The sequence below is a fragment of the Siniperca chuatsi genome, linkage group LG10 (assembly GCF_020085105.1).
Source record: "Siniperca chuatsi isolate FFG_IHB_CAS linkage group LG10, ASM2008510v1, whole genome shotgun sequence".
NCBI classification, from domain to species: domain Eukaryota; kingdom Metazoa; phylum Chordata; class Actinopteri; order Centrarchiformes; family Sinipercidae; genus Siniperca; species Siniperca chuatsi.
Window position 1 is genome coordinate 26,902,845 of NC_058051.1, and position 15,708 is coordinate 26,918,552.

General features: G+C 38.4%; 1 protein-coding gene across 2 annotated transcripts; it reads right to left on the bottom strand.

The window, feature by feature from the left end:
- Nucleotides 1-8,072: 8,072 nt before the first annotated feature.
- LOC122883485 (probable N-acetyltransferase CML6) lies at nt 8,073-12,857 on the bottom strand. 2 transcript variants are annotated; one of them, XM_044212228.1, is made up of 3 exons: nt 12,830-12,857; nt 10,091-10,162; nt 8,073-9,008 (listed from the first exon to the last, which is right to left on the bottom strand). In XM_044212228.1, the coding sequence occupies exons 1-3, from the start codon at nt 12,840-12,842 to the stop codon at nt 8,257-8,259; spliced, it is 837 nt and encodes a 278-aa protein (XP_044068163.1). In that variant the 5' UTR covers nt 12,843-12,857; the 3' UTR covers nt 8,073-8,256. The 2 variants fall into 2 exon arrangements, with proteins under 2 accessions (XP_044068163.1, XP_044068164.1); XM_044212229.1 differs by lacking the exons at nt 10,091-10,162; nt 12,830-12,857 and adding an exon at nt 9,554-10,062.
- Nucleotides 12,858-15,708: the final 2,851 nt, after the last annotated feature.

Here is a 15,708-nt window from a genome sequence, read left to right on the forward strand (position 1 = left end):
GCTTGTGGTGTGTGTATACAGCCTAGTTACTACAAACCTTTTTTTTTTCCTGATTTTCATTCAAACATTAGAGTGCAGCAGGAAACATCAAGCTGAGAGAAATATATAAACTATTGAGCAATGAAAGTATCAATGAGATGTGAATGAATGTGACACTTATGCTCATGTTATCAAGAATAATGATTAAGACCTTGGCGTGATTGTGTCATTTAATTGTCTTACAAGTGTTCTTATTTGCTTATAGCCCTCTAAGTGGAGGTGGTAATCTCTGATGGCTTGGATAGAGAACAATCTGTCTTTTCATAAGCATATTCCAGTCTCCCCAGATCCATCACTGTCTATTGTTATTATTAGTTTTGGCATAAAAAACTAATTTAGAAATCAGAGTTGGATAATTAAAAATCCAACTAAATCCATTCCCGCAGGAGAGAGTGCATCGGATGGCTGAGATTGCTGCCAGCCCAGCCAGAGAGATGTGAGTCTGCAGGCGGGATGCATTTCATTTTCTCTGACGCCAACCTTGTGAAAGCCTGGTTGAACTCTGTCTATCATTGGGAAAGTCTCAGGCCATGCACTCTCTATCTATCTATCTATCTATCTATCTATCTATCTATCTATCTATCTATCTATCTATCTATCTATCTATCTATCTATCTATCTATCTATCTATCTATCTATCTATCTATCTATCTATCTATCTATCTATCTATCTATCTATCTATCTATCTATCTATCTATCTAGTTTCTGTTTTAATGTTGTATGGTTTCACAACATTGAATCAAAGTAGATTTAATGTGGCTTTTTTGACACTAAATGTTAAAGTGAAAACAGATCTAAAATAATCACAAATATAGAATACAAAGTACTTTTTTGCATTAGCATTCACCCCATTTAACAGGACACACCTAAATCATCTCGGGTGCAGCCAATTGTTTAAAGAAGTCACATAATTCATTAAATAGAGCTCACCTGTGCGCACCTGTGTGTAGTCAAGGGATTTCAATTGATTGTCATATAAATACACCTGTACCTGGAAGGTCCAACTTTTGGCAAAGTATTTGGGTGAATACTTTTTGTACACACCCACCCACCCAGCGTACCTACCGACCCACCTAGCGTACCTACCGACCCACCTAAAAAAACCCAAAGCCTCCATACCCACATATTACCATCACATATTTTGTATTCAACATGGACAGAAATAGAAAACGAGACGATTCAACAAAGCACAGGACTTTGAGACTGGAGACTGAGGTTTGCATCCTGAGTGCCATGTGTGGTTAAATTTAGGCAAAAAAGCACTTTGGTTAAAGCTCCTGGAAACTTGGTTTCAAATCTTAAGTATTTCTGTATAAATTAGCTAAATCCTTATTTGTGCTCAGAAGAATGTGACATCACCATTTTCCAACTGACCCTGCCCGCGCTTCAAACCAGTGAGAAGAGCATATAGAATAACACAAATAAAGAAATGTCTCCAGCATAACAACCAAAACTGTTTTACTTTTAAAAGACAATGTGTTCATGTAGGACATCGCTCATAACTGGAAGCAGATTTCGGTTAGGATAATATGTTTTCAGGGCCTTTACAATTAGGGAAAGCTTGTGGTTTCAGTCAAATGTTAATAAAGTAAACACGTGTCTTGTCCTGCAAGTCACTTTTGTATTTTTTAATATTTAACCATTTAGCCACGATCTCTTGCTAATATTAAGAATAATAAGAATAAGAATACTTTCAGTATCAACATTTTGCAACTTGGCAAATACTTTAACGTTTCCTCGTTGTACTATCAGGGCGGCAGTACGTTTCGTTCAAAACGTCTTTGCTGTTGCAAATTAGAAGTATATAAACATAATTCTAGTTCTAGGAGGCTGTGGCTCAGGAGCTAGAGCAGGTCGTCCACTAATTACAGGGTTGGCGGTTTGATCCCCCACAAGTCAAAGTGTCTTTGGCTGAACCCCAAAATGCTCCCGATTGTTAGGCCAGCACCTTGCATTGTAGCCATTGCAGCCACTGCCATCAGGGTGTGAGTGTGTGTGAAGGGGTGAATGGATAAAAGTGCTAGACAAAAGGGTTGCCACACCTATCCACTGAACGCAGAGAGCAAACTGATATCAACCCTCCATCAAACACCCAGTAAGACAGCAAACAAACCTACACCCCAAACTGAAATAAAAACATCTATGTATGTATGTGTCCAGTCATTCTCCACAGATTCTGGTATAGTGCATTAATCTTGTTTGAATTATACTGACCCTGTAATCTGCCTTTTTGGGCTCTTTATGATAAACTGTTCAAGAGGTAGTTGCATTGTGTAGGAGCCTGTTTTCTCCAAGCAGGTATGTCTGTGTTTCATTTTGAGAGAAATCCATTTCTGCCCTCTGCTCCAGAAGGAAGAATCCAACCCAAAATGATCCTCAGAGACACATTGTTTATAAATATCATGTAGGTTTGACAGCTTGTCCGAACATTAATACCCCTGAGATATAGCCTCATGAAAAATGTAAATTGTTTCTCTGTCTGGGCCTATTAAATCTCCTATTAAGCTTCCAAAGGCAGTCAATACCCAGCGTCTGAACCATTTGATTCACTTTAGAGATCACATCTCACCTTGTACATTCTCCAGTCACACTGTGTTTTGTCTTGTTGCTCAGCGCAAACAGTGACACCCGGCTGAGGAAAACACAAAGCTTTCCAACAGACAGCTTTTAAGATTTATAAACATCACACCGTGCTCTTTTCTAGCCCATAATTTACAAAATGTCAACATCCCAGACAATAATAGCTTTAATTTGACACTTAAATAGTTTTTTTAAAATATGCACCAGGTGCAAGAATTGTTCATACATGTCAATTGACTAAAACGAGAACAAGAGGTTTGGTTGCAGCCACAGAAGACACAGAATGGTTATTCTGATATCTGGTGTTATAGTGCCTAATATAAGCTAACGAATACATAATATATCCTCATATGACAGCTGGCAAGTATGGAGTTCCATAACAGATGGCAACAAGCGCTCTATAACTGGGAGACGGCCATGTATCCTCGCAGTCGTTTCCTCGAGGAGAAATCGAAGTCCATAACAGGTCTATTTTGCTCGCTTGAAGCACAAATCTCATCACCCCAGACTTAGACATTATCCTTTCCTCACTTCAATACTGTGACTCGTGCCAGATATCCTCGCTGCAGCACAACTTAATCCATGACTCATTGAATGTGCATGATAAAGCGCTGTCTTCCAACTTCCTCGTCAAATACCTTCAGTAGGTCTTTAGTTAATATAGAGATCAATCAAAGCTGGATTTGAATGGTTTTTGCTGGCCATTTGTAATGGGGATTATTTTCTTCTTCACTCCCTTCAATGCCTCTGGAAACTCGGAGATATGATAAAATTATGCTGTATATCATTAGAAATTAATGATTTCCAAAATACATTAGATCATGACTTTTACCTGTCAAATGTTGTTAGTTAGGGAGTGTATGAAAATGATTACGGGTTGGCAGTGGGGGTGGGGATTTATATTTTATTTCAGCCTTTCCTTGTGAGGTTTAAAAAACAATCCTGTCTCTGTCTCAGCGCAACATCAGCGCTTTCTCATCAAAATCAACTAGTAGAGCCAACATGTCAGTTTAGAGAGACAGAATAAATGTGGTTCTTTCTTGATGGCTGAACAACAGAGTGCAGCAGTGTTCAAGAGAAAACAGCTGCTCCCACCTCTATTTTATTGCGCATTATAACAGGTAGCAGAAGTACAGTTATATAAAATGTGTCGTACAACCTTAACCCATATTTCAAGTTCAGCATCACATAAAGCCAACTTTTTCTACTAATGGGTTAAACATGCTGACCGTGGCAGTTTACAATTTGGAACGTCAATATGATCAGTTCATTGATGTTTACCGATCTGTGAAAGACTGCTTTTTGATTCTTTGCACCATACATTTGGAATGAATTGCTGTGTACTTTGAAGCTGGATACTGGTTCCAATGGGTCAGTTCAGAAATCTAGTCAAAACCCTGATTGATTTTAACTGTGACTTTTTTTAAAACTTGTTTTTAATTGACTTATTATTGTATTATATTTTATTTGCATTTTGCTCTTTGTTTTTCATTTTAAATGGTTTGTTTTATGTTTTATTGATACATCTGACATCAGGCTAACATCACCTGATCTAATTCATATCACTCAGCAGCCACAGAGTTGGTGCCTGTGTTCAGTTCACTCCTTGATTGTAACAACTGTTTATTTAAAATTAAAGAGTTGCTGTATATTTCACTATTTTGTTATGTTTGCCATAAATACAGACTCTTACTTTGAGATAATGGGGGGAGGGTTTTACAGTTTTCATAAAGTAAAATATAAGATCAGCCCCCCTCCCCACTCCAATAACTTTCATACAGCCCCCATTTCACCTGCATTTCAGTTGTACAGCCATTCTTATTCTATAATATGCAAAAAGAGGATCACACTAAAATGATCACACTTTTCTATCTTGTATATTGGAATGCGGTTATTGTGGGTAACTCAGCATCGAGCCTGAAACATGAAAAAATTGATTGTCCTATATTTCTCCTAATTACAACAGCTGTGATCAATTTTTGGGTTGTTGTTGTGCCCAATTACTTCCTTGGCCAAATCCCCACAGCCCTCTTGCACTGGAGCTGACGCTCAGCAAACGAGCCGCAGCCTGATATTGTCTGGAACATTTATCTACGACGTACAGGTTCACTGTGGTGTAAACCTTTTTAATACCAATTTATTAGCAACTTCTAATCCCACATCTATCCCCATAATTTGACTTTCAATCTTGAATGTTAATGAGACTAATTGTATTCCATGCATGTTCCAGTGTTGTACTATAAACTATAATTTAAAGGATCCAGTTAACACATCCCCTCTGTTTATCATACTCTATACTCTACCTGTTAGTGTTTCAGAGTGTGCACTGTGGTCTAATCTCTCTGCTCTAATCACTCTGCTCTTATAGAAAAACATATTTATCATTCTTGAAACATGCAGCGAGTAATTGACCAATTATTCAGTAAAAGGAAGTGCAGATTCTGCATAATGTCGGGTTCCTAAAAATGCAGTGAATTGAAGGTGCGGGATAAGCTATCCATTTGTGTAAGTCGTGACATGCCTTTGTTACTTGTGATTTAATATCTAAAGTAATTGCCCAGGTGTTGTCTTTTGCAGTTAAGTTCAGCAGCACGGCCAAAAAGTAACTTCCTGTGGTGCAACAAAGAAGATGAAAAGTGATTATGCAAGGCAGTGGTGAATAGTATATGATGATGTATGATCCAAACAAATCTACCTCTGGCTCTCAGACAACAGCATATAGGCGACTGGTATCCTGATGCAATTAATCTCCATAATCTTGGCCAATCCAACAAGAGTGCTAATATAGAAAAAGAGACCGACCTGTTTACACACAGGTGCTGTTTGTAATGTTGATTACTTGCTTTGTTATTACTTTGAAAGTGTCATCAAAGTTTTCCTTAAGATACATTAACTCTTTTTCCTATGATGAGTTAGAGATGGCTTCGATCTTGATCCGAGTCAGACTGCTAAAACACCACAAGAAATACCTTATGGTGAGAATGCACGCACGCAGGAATGCCCCCACACACACACACACCATTGCACCCTGAAAGTAGTGAACAAAGAGACGTTTTCCAATTTAATTTCTTGAGCTCATCCTTTGATGAGAGTCTTGCCTATTTCATTGATCTCGTATGTTATCCCAAATTGGGAAGACCTCTAGTCCAATAATGACAGACGGATTAAAAGTCCCTTTAAGTTTTATGTATACCTTCCCTACCAAAAGAAAAGAAAGAAAGAACGCCACAAACAAACAAAACAGAACGATTTTTTTTAAGTTGTAGTACAGACCTGTGAAGTTTTTCTCTGAAGTCAGTACTAACACTCCTTAAGTCTGTCATTATGCTAATAAATCCAGTTATCTTTCAGCTGTTGCATGCATCCATGAAGAATTTTATTTCACACTATAGTTCATGCCACTTGAAATTTTGAATCAAAAGCAGATTTAACATGGCTTTTTTGGACATTGATTAGCATAAAAACTTTAATGTCAAAGTGAAAAAAATCTGAATCAATTACAAACATAAAATACAAAATAGATATTTACAAGTTTTTATTCACAAGTAAGTATTCACCCCCTTTAAAAAGACTCGCCTGAATCATCACTGATGCAGCCATTTGGTTTTAGAAGTCACATAATTAGTTCAATGGAGATCACCTGTGTGTAGTTGAGTGGTTTCAGTTGATTTTAGTATAAATACACCTGAATCTGGAAAGCACAGTTTTTAAAGCCAAAGCTACACAGAAATTACTTAAAAACAACAATGTTAATGTTCTGGAGGGACTGAGACGGGTCTCTGTTCAGTCGAGAGTTTGTGGCTAGACTTGAAAAAGGCTGTTTACTCATGATCCCCATGCAACCTGACAGAGCTTGAGCAGTTTTGTAGAGAGGAATGGGGAAAAATTGCAGTGCCCAGATGTGCTGTATTTGCTGCCAAAGGTGTATTTACTAAATACTGACTTGGAGGGGGTGAATACTTGTGCAAACATGTATATTATTTGTTTTCACTTTGACATAAAGGGTCTTATTCTGTTGAGTAAAAAAAAATCCACATTAAATCTTGTTTGATTCAATGTTGTGAGTCAGTAAAAAATGAAAACTAAGGGGGCACTTTTTTAGGCACTGCAGCTGCAGCAATTCTGATGTTTTTGAGAGTATTTGCAAAGTTTTTTATCTAACATACCCCAAAATGGCAACTGACTGAGAGGAATTACAATCAAGCCGTCATTACCTTGAGGCCAGTTGTACTGGTAATTGTGAGAGGATGACAACAGGTTGGCCAGCATTAAGGCTCATCTTCCTCTGGCTAGTTCAGCACCTGCCTGCTGGCCACCAGCCTAATTTTTTTCCTGACAGCCTCAGCAGGAATGATTGATGCCCAAAGGCTTCTGATGGTGTGTGTGTCTCAGTGCCAAGCTGCTTTATCCATACAGTACTCTCCTCTTGAAAGTCATTCAGGCCACACCTGTCGTTGCACACATTGGTTGCTTGAAGTTCTTCCCTGATAGACTTACTGTGGACACACACTCTCTTGAGATAAGCAGGTACTGTGTGGTGCTGATACTATTTTGGACATTTGAATCACCTTTGGGGGATTTCTGAGGCAATGTAGGTTGAGAAATGTGTAAATCCATATTGTTTAGCTGATGCTGCACAATGCCTGTGCCTGACAACAGGTTTATTAAGAATATATTCTGCAGGCATCATCATCAGTTGACAGGAAGCTCCTTGTTTACATTGTTTCAGAAATATTGCCCAACTATCAGTTTTTTGTTGTTGTAAAGGAGTAATATTCCCATGGTCCTCTCACCTCTACTTTGTCCAGTTCCTCCTCACACATATCATAAGACCACCAATATGGAAACACTTAAGCATTTTCTCTATTGTTTGGTGTCGATAATCTCAGTATTTGCCTTGTGTGCGATGACCTGAATGCATTGCGGCATACTGAACTCTTTATCCTCTTTTTATGCCACACACATCCACGCACATACACACAGCTCTTTTAGCTCCAAAGAATTTTAAACCTCCCAATGTCCTGATACTACTGCATTTTTCATTGGTATTTTAAGCAAAGAGTTGTGAGGTCTTAGAAGTCAGCTGGCATTAATTCCTCTGAGGCAGAGGGATTCAACTTCTCCCTGGAAAGAGGCTTAAAAGAAAGTTCTCCTGCTTTCAAATGACTAAATTTCTCCTTTCTCACATATATTTTCATATTCCTTGGTGGACAGGAGAACAATAGATAATTGAATGTGAATATAGCTTGTTCTGTCCAACATTTGATTTAGTAAAATATATTATTGAGATTTATTGTTCTTCTATATGCAAAGTATGAATTAATTAGATTAACCAGGGAAGTTGACTAATTGTCTCATTGTTTTCCATGGTTGTGGGCAATGGAGTCAGGGGTGCAGGTGTATACATAATACATCAAGGCAAGAAGAAATACAAGGAAACTGAGATCATTAATGCTGCTTTGTGGAAAAAAACATGGAATTTAATGAATTTTCCTTCAAACTACCATGATAGCGAGCTGGAGAAATGAGTGACCGAATATCACACAACAAAGATTTTTGCATTAAATGAGCCAAGAAGCATAAATTAACCAAAATATTCTTAACGTGCTGTACAGTCGAGGTTGTATCAGGTTACATTAAATGAACTTCTCCATTTGCATCACATTTATTCTGGCCAGTTTGGAGAACCAGCGATTAGCGTGTGTGTTACTGTGGGCTGCAGTTTGAACAAAACCAAATTTTTGGTTCAGGGAAATGGCTGCTGTCTGTGGTGAGCTGACGTCCAGAACGAGGCGGGTGTAGCCTTGCTCTTTGCAGAAATCAAGGGCCTTCCCTGTCAACTGTGAACCCAGGTTTTTGCGGCGCCATGGAAACACCACAACCATGTGGGACATCTCGCCGTAACTCCCATCCCCAGCATCTTGGGAAAACTCTGAGCCTCCTCCCATCACTCCTCCGTTGCAGTCATCAAACCTCTCACCTTCCTCCCCTCTCCTTTTCCCCATCACCGCCACCATCCCCACCACCTTGGACTGGCCGTTGACGTCTGCCTCTGCCACCCAGAAACCGTTATCTGGGTTTTCCAGGTAGTTGGCTTGAATGTCAGCCATGTCTGTGCTCAACCTCCTCGTCAGGTAGCCTTCGTAGATCTCGTGGCAGCAGTAATAAATGAGGCCAGCCCAGACACTGCCAAAGAGTAAAGCCTGGAAGTAGGAGCTGCCTCCCAGCACATAACCAGCCATGGAAATGCTCAGAGCAACGCCGACATGGTCTGGATGGCTCATGGCCTTGAAGAAAGCCGGGTATACATGTTCAAGTATCCCATCGCGAAAGAGCGACATGACCACATGTTCATCTGAGGGTCTATATTCCCTGATGGAGAATTGAACTGCATGTTAGAGAGGGAGAGAAAGAAAGAGGGAGGGAAGGAGAGAATGAGAGCTCAGTGAGACTAATCTGCCTGTTGTTGCAATAAGAAATTCCTGCTGGGTTTCACAATGGGCTCAATACGCTCACGTAACTTGTTAAAAAAAAAAAGAATCAATACACATCTTACAGATTCTTACCCTTTTCATTTATAATTTAACTTTGTTCGACATGAATATAAAACCTGCCATTTGTGTACGACAACCCGAGGTGAAAATCACAATTAAAATGATTATAACATTGTTTCTCTTTAAGATTTCAAGAGTCATTCTGAGATATAATACAATTAGGTCTAAAAAGTGTCAATGATGAAAATTAAAGCAAGGTGAGAATCCTGAGGCAATAAACAAAAGGTCTTAAGCTTCAGTGAAATGTGTTATGTCATCTAGGCATGTTAGTAGTGCCATTCATTTACACCCTAGCTGTCTTATTAGTGTTCTTGTTCATAATCAACTCAAGTACTTGAAAAAGGTATAAAAGATTAACATAATCAGAACATCAACTTACAGTTATTTTTCTGGGCCATGCTGACTCTTTCCCCTCGTCTTTTGCTCACTCTGAAGGACTTAATGTTGCTGCTCCCCCTGAACTTAAGCTACAGATTGTGATAATCAGCCATTCACAAAAGGGGTTGAAATTAGTCTGAGCATGCTCACCTATGAGTACACGCCACACACACACACACACACACACTGAAAAAGCTTGTAGACCTTAAATGACTTTGAAGTAAAATGGCTACTGATTGTATAAAATATTGATTATATGAGAAATTTTACAGTTAGATTGAGATGATGGTGATTTGAGGAAGCATGCTTTAAGTTTAATTGAAATTAATCACAGTGTTGCTTTGATTATGAAACGTAGAGTATTTAAAAAAAACTAATTAGCTTAGTCAACAGAGTAAAGAACGCTATCATTGGATTTCTCAAGAAGAATGAGCACAGATCCTGAATATGTTAAGTCAGAATCCTGAGCAGAATGTGAATTCAGCGCTCGTTCAAGCACTTCATAGATATTTTCCAAGAATAAAATGTTCTTATTAACCTCTTTTTGGGTGCTTCAGTTTCTGCTGTGTTCTCTCAAGAAACTGCTGTGGATCTCCACACCACTTCTTCCCTGGAATAAGGTGAAAGTAAAATTAATATTGTCTAGCCCCCTGACATAAAAGTGTCCTATGGCGTCGGTGACAGTGTCTTGTGCAATAACCTGGTGGCTCTCTGACATGATTAAATTTCCTTGGCAGGAGAAGGGCCTTTACACCTGTTTAAATCAATAGCGCTGCCTCATGAATCTGTGAGTGCTAGAAGGTCAAGCAACTCTGGAACTTTCTCAAACCATTTCACAACCACCATGTGAATTCTGAATTGTGCACCCTGCAAGTTAAACCCCTTTCAAATCCACTGAACCACATTTGGTGAGTATATATTATTTCTTTTGTTTACATATAGAGGGCTGTATGATGAGAAACCATAAGCCCCTTTCAGACATGCACCTAGTTACGTAAATGTGATGGCGATTTAACGTGTTGGTCTCATTTCTGAATGAGTCGCTTTTCACAATGGCAATCTTACGAGGTCAGACCAAGTTACATTAACGTAACGCGACAAGTCTGAAATGAATGCCATCAGATTAAAATAAAAGCATCACCAGCACAAGGTTAAATACACAGAGAAATAAAAAACAGACATCTTGTTGAATTAGCTGATTTGACGTTGTTAGGGAGTTTCTTCTAATGTCAGATCAGTCTATAAAATAAATTTTTTTCCCCACGTGACGCAGAGAAACAAAGGGTTAAAGAAACCTTCGTACAACCACAATAACAATCACACCAACTGTCTCCCTCCTTATATTTTCAGTTTTTCTAAAATGAAATTAGATTAAACGAATACCCAGCAAAACACTGTAGATACAGCATGTACGCAAATAAGAATTTAACAACTTAAAAACCAACTTAATGGCTCTATGCATGTGCACTGTTGGACTTTTTAAAGAATTCTCTATCTAATAACTCTTGAAACTCATGAGAAAATGTATTAGGAGATTCGCTAGAATAGAGGCGGGGTGAGCATCACTAGCACTCACGATTGTCATTCATTAAGGCTTCAACGGCAAAATACATTTTAAAATCCACCAGTAATGCAGCCTGTGAGAAAACAGTCTTCTTCTTTCATATCTTCTTTCCTTGGCTATTTCCATAAATGACCCATCTTGTCTGAATAGAGCCATTGGTGGTGTTATAGACAGGAGTGAATATAACTTGCTTGTGTTGAGTGTGTGGGTGCATGTAAAGAGGTGAGTGGTTCTGGGGGTGGGTGGGAAGGTGCCCTGTAGACTGACTGCACGCTTACACACAACATCATATTGAAACCATTTTCTTTTTTCTTTGATAAGACAAGGGACATGATTCATGAAAAGTTTCTCATACAAGAGGGGTTGCTAATTAGTGGTTATTGGTAAGACTGATGGAACTAGATAAAGTGTGATGGTGGACAACTGAGCGGGCCATGGCATTGACATGAAACTGACTATTAAGCCAGCGGGGCCCAGCCAGTGTAGGTTGGCTTTGCTTGGGTGAGAGTAGGATTCAAAGGTAGTTTAAAGGTACGTTAGGTCAGGGATAGAGAATGGGGTCACATGTCAGGGCTCAGTAGAGTTATGACGGCACAGCCTGATACCCACTGCAGGGCCTAATGCTCAAAACATCATTTAACATTAATACTGGGCTTCCATAAGAATGCTCAAACAACTTCACATCTCACTATGTGTATTAATAAAGTAGCTTGATGGAGCCAGCAATGTTACGTATTCCATGTCTGAAAAGGGCTATAATGTTGCACTGGACTGACTACTGCTCACTTTGAAATAGACTGGAAGGAAAAGAAGTCTAATCTCAGAGTCATTACATGGAATGCATCTGTGATTTCATTGAATGTCATTTTGGCTTTTAACATTGAATTTATGAATCAGTACAACAAACACTAGGTCTGGAAACACTGAGGTAACACAATCACGTCAAAGGCATTTTGACACATCATAACCACTTTGAAAAATTCTTACGAGAAAGTTGCTTGGACACATAGTTCTAAAAACTAAACTAAAAGTCATGGACATTGCTTGTAAAATAATAAGTACAAGTTGTAGCATTATTCAAGTCATATTTAAACCTCATGAATGTGTCATGGTTCTGTGCATAAAAAGTCATCATCACAGGCAATACAAATTTTACTTGATGAAATTAGCTAAGAGTGCTTCAGAGTTGATTGCACATTGTCTTGAAACAAAATGTCACAAGAAAAAAAGTTAAAGTTGCCCTGGAAACTAACCACTGTAGACGAACTACATGCTCCACTTCTAAAGGGAACATGAGTGCCCAGTGAATTGCATTTTTATTCATGGACATCTACTTGCACAAGGATTGTAAGGGAAAGAGGCTGTTCGGTATGCTTGTCATGGAGCTACAACATTAAGGAATTAAACCATTACATTATTCAGTTTTCCCCAACATATCCAGTGGCTAGCCATCATCTGAACGCACCACAGACAACTTTATTTTCAACCCACTGCCTCTCCAGAAACTCCTTATGGCTTCCTGTGCCTCAAATGTGCATATATACAGAGCTAAAACACTCCCCAGAAATTTCCATTTAGTTCCAGCCATCTTTCATTATTATAGTAATGCATTTGCTCTCGTGTAGAATATATGTTTGAAAATGCTTCAGCATTTATGGTGTGGTAAAGTCTGAACGTAAAACATGGATATTGAGTTGGACCTGTGATTTTTACCTATGCAGTACATGAGAGTGGAAGCTCATTCAGTCTTATGCACCAGTAATGGCACCTTCTCTCCATGCAGGATTTATAGTATATCTGGCAAACACAAAAGAAACACTCGGCAACACAACTCCGATAAGGTAAATATTTTCAATGATAAAGAATCTTGATGGTGACTCACCTTGGATCTTTGTTGGAGTCAATGGGACAACACACTACATTAACTTCTACACGATTTATGTCTCACTCCCACTGTACAGAATCATCAAATGAGAGCCATTCATTTTGTCCAGATCAATGTGTCTCCACTCAAACTTCAAAACTATATTGAAGTACAAAACATTTATTTTCAGCAAGAATGATATCTTCTGTGATCCATAGGAGGAATAAAGGCCTATGTTCAAATTATTGTTTATCTCAACCTTGTCTCCTAGAAATTACCAGTGGTGGAATGTAACTACATTTACTCAAGTACTGTACACGTTTGAGGTACTTATTTCCATAGGTATTTCCATTTTATACATCAATTCCACTACATTTTGTAGACAAATATTGTACTTGTTATTTCACTACATTTATTTAGTAGCTTTAGATACTAGTTACCTTGCAGATTTAGATTATTAATAGAAAATATAAATCAACTAATAAATTAGGATATATTATTGTAGGTTCAGATACCCAGCAGTATATAAAGTAATTATAATTAGCCCCACCTTTTTCCAGCTGTAATATTAAAGCGATGGACATTAATGCATCACTAATTATAATCCAGTAATATTATAATATCAGTATGAAATGGGTCATTCTGCATAATGAGTACTTTTACTTTTGGTACTTTAAGTATATTTTGATGCTAATACTTTTGTGCTTTTAGTAAGATTTTGAATGCAAGCCTTTTACTTGTAACAGAGTATTTTTACACTGTAGTATTGCTACTTTTACTTCAGCAGCCCCAGTCTTGCCCCACCCGACCACCTCCGTAAACATTCTTTGCAGTAAATAAATGGTGTACTTTCTCCACTTGAATGGAACATAATCCAGGAAGCTATTACGTTTTCTTACAAAAAAACATAATTGTCAGTTCAAATGAGTAGTATATTAATATAATTTCTAGGAGACAGGGTTGTTTTATCCGTACCTTTCGGTTTCTGCACCAAAAATTAGAACAGAGCATTGGAAAGTTTAAACCTTAGTTTTATATTGCCTGAATGTGAATTCTCACAGTTTGTGTTTTGTTTTTTAATCACAGATTGCAAAGTAATTGTACTGAGAATCCGGGGAGCACATTATGCTTCGGTTATCTTGTAACACTCTTTCAGATTATGAGAGATAAGAAATCATAATGAAAGTCTAAAATCACAACAGACCCAAGAGCAGTGAAAGGTTGTCTTCTTTCACATCTTGTTTTATGATAATCTCACTTATCACAATCCAAGTCATGCCTCCTTCTTTGTAACTGCTAAGACACTTCACCCACTGTAAGCAGACAAATGTGATTGTCTCACCTCAAAGTGAGAATCCCATGTAATTTTCATACTGAAAATAACAGGATTTCATACAGACACAAAACTCCCTTAAGAATCTGCAGTCTACAGTATTTTAAATTCTACTGAATAATAACAAAGCTGTCTAGATACATATTGTATGGGAGAGTGATGGTGGGGTCAGTTGGAAACAATGCGCAAATGAGGGATGATCAGTAGTGGACGTTACCAAGCTTCCTTCTAAAGCTCACAGACGTCTTATGGCTTTATATGCAACATTGAGGATTTTATACTAGAACTAAACTTTAATAACCACAATAGCCCAGTGAGGCCTTCTCTATACACACAAGACAGATAGTAAATCTTTGTTATTCTTAGCCATTCATGAGGCATAAAATGTAAAGTTTGGCCTGAGGGTGTATTTAGTATTTATCCTCTGGTGGACATGAAAGTGTTTAGAGATTCTCATGGCATCTCTCTTACTCTATTTTTATGGCCTTTTATGATGCATCCTCTGGGGAGCATGACTGTATTCAGGAAATGTCAGGGGTGGGAATAGGATCATTAGTTTTAGAGATATCTTGTTGTAAACAAGTTGAGAATAGTAAGAAATTCTGACCTGTTGGTGACACTAAGGCATGTGTAGATAAATGTGAGGCATTTAGACTTTATACCTTAGACTTTATTGTTCCCGACAACGTCACACAGTAACAACATACAATGACAACAGACAACAGTGCACACTCTGGCCAGTTCAGCAGGGCCTATTAATTAAGGTGGCTAGGGCTGCGGGGATTAGGCTTTTCCCAAAGCAAACCCCTCTGCACCTCAGTGCTCTGTACCTGATCATACCGCTGTGTCACTCTGAACCAAGGTGTTGGACCGATGGACCAACAGAGCTGTGCTAGCTGCGTGATGGCATCTAGATGTATAGAAGTATCGGGTAACAAAAAGGCTTCATTAAATTCAAAACTGAACATTGAGTAGATCTACATCCAACAAGTCATCCAAATTAAATATCAAAATATGTTGTTTGTCTATGCCCTCTAGAACGACACATTTTCTGATCTGACACCACTATTGACAGGATGATATTGTTTGTCAATGCTTCCAAAACTGTTACAAATCACTGTTGGAAAAAGACATTTTTACTATCTGACAACACTACGGCTAAGTTTTGGTTTCTACACAAAAACAACATGGTTAAGTTAAGGGGAGGTCATAGTTTGGGTTCAAATTCTTACATTGTTAGGGGACCTTCATCATCATGGTTACAGTATTAACCGCTTGATTGCGGCCGCGGCCATGGTTAAAAGAAACCAACATTGACTGTTGGTAGGAAACTACAACAACAACAATCACCCAACATCACCCGATTTCCTTCTTTGCTCCTGATGGACAAGAGTC